The sequence below is a fragment of the Buceros rhinoceros genome, unplaced genomic scaffold (assembly GCF_000710305.1).
Source record: "Buceros rhinoceros silvestris isolate BGI_N320 unplaced genomic scaffold, ASM71030v1 scaffold17703, whole genome shotgun sequence".
NCBI lineage: Eukaryota > Metazoa > Chordata > Aves > Bucerotiformes > Bucerotidae > Buceros > Buceros rhinoceros.
In genome coordinates, this window is record NW_010403243.1 from 5,244 (window position 1) to 9,004 (window position 3,761).

Sequence of the window (3,761 nt, forward strand, 5' to 3'; positions counted from 1 at the left end):
GGGCAGTAAAGCAAATCCAGAGCAATGTAAGGACGTTTAAGACTCCAAGAACCCCGAGACTGTTAGCACAGCACAGAGGAGAAATCCCCCAAGTAGTGCTCTGTGTCGCTACCTGAGCCAGCAGTTGGCAGCGGCAGGGGAAGCTCTGCCACCCAAAGGAAATTATGGACAAAGCGCAGCTGGTAGACTGAGGGTGGGATTATTTCCTTCCATTCAGAGTCTTACAGCAAATGTCAAACTGGAGAAAGTCCAGCACAGCCTGTGAAGATGCTGAGGGGAGCAAAGCATATGAAATATAAACCTAGTTCACTTGGGTCAGTATCTGCGTTCCTGCTGGTGACAAGGACGTGGCTGGCCAAGGAGGAGCACGCTTTCTCTGCTGAGGAGCTCTCCAGCACCCTAGCTATGAAGTACAGAGCTCTGAGGCCAAAGGGACACCTGCCACTCTCATCTCAAGTCAGCCAGTCTCGCAGAAAAGGAGTCTGCAGGGTGCCAGGGCTCCCTAGCGATAGAACAGGGAGCCCTGGAAGTGAAACTAACTCAGCCAGGTGCAGGCAAGCAGGACTGTTTGTGTCCCGTCCAGTTTTACCTCTGAAGGCTCCTGGAAAGACCATAGTCCAAGGGAAGACAGAGATCTTCCACAGCACAGACTGAGAAGGTTATCTGGCTGGCCAGCCCCAAAGCAGGACAGCCAACAGTTCTAGTTAGGGCTGACATCTTCATCTTGCGGACTGAAAACGAGCCTATCAACCCACCTCCTCACTTGTAATGACAAAACCCTTTCACTGGCTGTCACCGGTATTGAAGAGCTGCCAGGAGCACCACGTCAAATGATTCATCACAAACGTGAGGAAACCTTGCCCTGCTCAGCTGATGCCAGCCGTCACGTTACTGTCCTTCCTCTTGCCTTATCTGCACATGATGATGCTAACAGGGTTCAGGCAGTTCAACACAACTTCAGAGCGTTCACGACTCCAGCAGGTCACTACCTAAATGCCACCCCAAGTGCTCTGGCAGCTGGACATGCTCCTCAAGGTATCTCTGCGAAAGGGCAGTCTCTCAGTAACATCTGCGTGCTCCGACAGGAAATGTCACCCCCAACATTCCTCTCCCCTAGATCAGCAGAACAATTTCTGGGACTATCAGGAAACGGCAGGGGGCTCTCCAATGAAATCCCACACGGGGGTGAAGGTGTGTGTCCTCTGCCTTTAGGCCACCAGGAATATCTGACTTCAAGACATCACATCACTCTACCTAAGTCCACAGGCTTCATCTGGGAGATTTCTGAAGGGTCACTGGAGCACCATATGGCCCCAGAGAACCTTGAGGATACAAGAGGACCCATCTGTTGGAGACTGTACCTTTCACTCGTGACCTGCATACAGATGCAGGTAGGAAAGGTGACACTGCTCCAAGACCTGCAGGCTGCAGCCAGATCAAATGGCAAGACCCTGAACAGATGGTGGTCCCAGATGTCTGTGAAGCACCGTCCCCCCAACGCCACGTGGTGACAAAGCAGCAGAGGCAACAGGAACACCAAGTACCCCAGCAGGCTGTCTGCCAGCATCGCCATCCGGAATACAAACGCACATGGCAAAAAGTGTTTCGAGCTTCTGAAAGACACAGATGAGCTGCCACCCTGCCACAACCACACAGGCACTGGAAAATTCCATTCCTTCCCAGCGGCTGGGGACAAGGCTTCACCTCAGCGCTGGGGAAGTAACACTTCCTGCTGCAGCAGCGTTCTGATACAGCTCCGTAAGGGATGGGATGAGGAAGCAATGAATTACAGGACTGGAATGTGCGAATGCTCAGTTTACGATCTGACTTCGTTTGCTCAAGGTCAAGGCCGTAATTGACAGTAACTCGGTAGTAAAATTACTTCAGTTACACATCCATAACCTTAAGCCTCAGCCTACAAGCGCCACGCTGCTCCCTCTCTGTGTAGGGAGGAGCTCGCTGAGCTCTGCATGCCCACAGGAACGGCTTCCTCTTTTCCAGCTGCTCCTGTCAAACTGCTAGCCTGCAAAAGAGAGAGAACCAAGCACAAACAAAACCACACCGGAAGACAGCAGGACATCAGCAGCTGCAGGGAAAGGAGGGGGCAGGCTCCTGAAACACATAACGGAGTTCTAGAAAGACGACAGGCCTCACCTTTGTACTCGGGCGTGAACTCCTTCATTTCGGGGGGCAGAGACTCGTAGAAGCGCTGTTCTCTGGTGATGAGGGGCTTGCAGACAGTGTGGTCGTCATAGCGCATCATGCTGCTGTGCCCACCCACCTGGTGAATGAAAGGCTCCAGCAGCACCCCCCGGTCTCCAGATCGAGTGGCATTCTTGCCATACTTGCCCACTTCCATGGTTTGACAAACACACATTGCGTTGGGCACCAGTTGCACTCTTGGAGCATGGGGAGAGCCTCATGGGCTGGGAGGGGAGCTCAGCGGCGGTCAGGCAGCCACGGCGGGGAAGTCCTGGCAGTCTGCTTCCTTACGATGGTCTGAAAAGGCAAAGGAAAGCCCTCTGAATGGAGGGCCACTTGCATTCACTCCCCGTTGGCTCAGAAAAGTTTTTGGTTTTTATCTATATCCCTGACTGTTCCTTTTCTGTTCTCTGTTTACACCCCATTCACTCCAGCGTGCTCCTCACCCAATCTGTGACCCTCCAGGTAAACACACTCTAACTCAGAAGAGCTTCTCCCTCAGGGTTGGCAGCAGACAGGGAAAGGAGGAGATAGGAGTATTTTGAGCCTCCCGTCTTTAGAAAATACTATTTCCTCCCTTCACCGCATTTTATCAGTAAGGCAGCATGACAACGGAGCACAAACCACGAGCTACAGCACAATTGAAACCAAGCCCACGCCTGCCTATCAGTAACAGTGACTGACACAGGCACAAACACTTCTAGACGCCAAATTCCACTCCTTGCGCTTCTGCATTTAACATACAAATGACTTAATTCCTGTTCACATCCTACTCTAGCACTGTTTCCTCCTTTACCGAGTCGCTTCTCTTCAAGCTGCGACACGAAAGACTCAGAATGAGACCGTCAGTCTGTTGAATATGCTGTAACGGAATGGATTCCACTCGGATTCTCTCCTTGATTACTCGAAGCCCTTGAGAACAACAGCTCTTTGCTGATGCCTTCACAGCACCTACATGCACCACAGGTGCCTGATCTCTAGAGGCAGGCAAGAGAAATCACTAAAGCAAGTGAGATCAGAAGTGCTTTGGAGAAGACAGATGCTTTTTTAATGTCTGCAGAGTGCCCAGCACAGCGGCAGGACGAAGGAGAAGTAAGGCTGTCTAAACGCTCTCCAGATATTTGCCCTTTCCAGCTCGGATCACAGCTGCTCCTGAGGCTGCTGGGAAAGACGCCACAGCTTTTCCTCTCGACGATGAGCTATCCAGACTCTTTGGTACATGGTGACTAGAGTCTCTAAATTAATCAAACTCCCAGGATCTCAGCACCACCACAGCCAAGGGCAGTAACTGAAGAACTGAGGGATCTTGGAGGAGCGAACAAGGGATACGGTACAGGCTGTTCCTCCTTTGTCCACCGGATGTCTCCACAGCTACACAGCAATGCCAGGCTGGGGAAGCTCCGGATGCCGAAGACAGCTCTCCTCCCACCCCTCCAATTCAGCTGCCTGAGAGTTGCAGCTCAAGAGAGTCAAAATGAGGGGCGATACTTTCATACCACGTTTAACCTAGTCGAACCCAAACGCTCCCCACAACAGGGCAACGCTTCTCCCTCCCTGTC

General features: G+C 52.1%; 1 protein-coding gene across 2 annotated transcripts in view; it reads right to left on the minus strand.

Annotated features, from left to right (window-relative positions):
* The window catches only part of IP6K1 (inositol hexakisphosphate kinase 1), a 7,071-nt gene extending 4,676 nt beyond the window's left edge, over positions 1-2,395 (minus strand). The window contains exon 1 of one of the 2 annotated variants that reach the window (XM_010132948.1): positions 2,155-2,395. In XM_010132948.1, coding sequence (XP_010131250.1) covers positions 2,155-2,377 — 223 coding nt within the window. In that variant the 5' untranslated portion in view covers positions 2,378-2,395. The remainder of the gene's footprint in view (positions 1-2,154) is intronic. The other variant, XM_010132947.1, reaches the window with a different exon arrangement.
* Between the last annotated feature and the right edge of the window lie 1,366 nt (positions 2,396-3,761).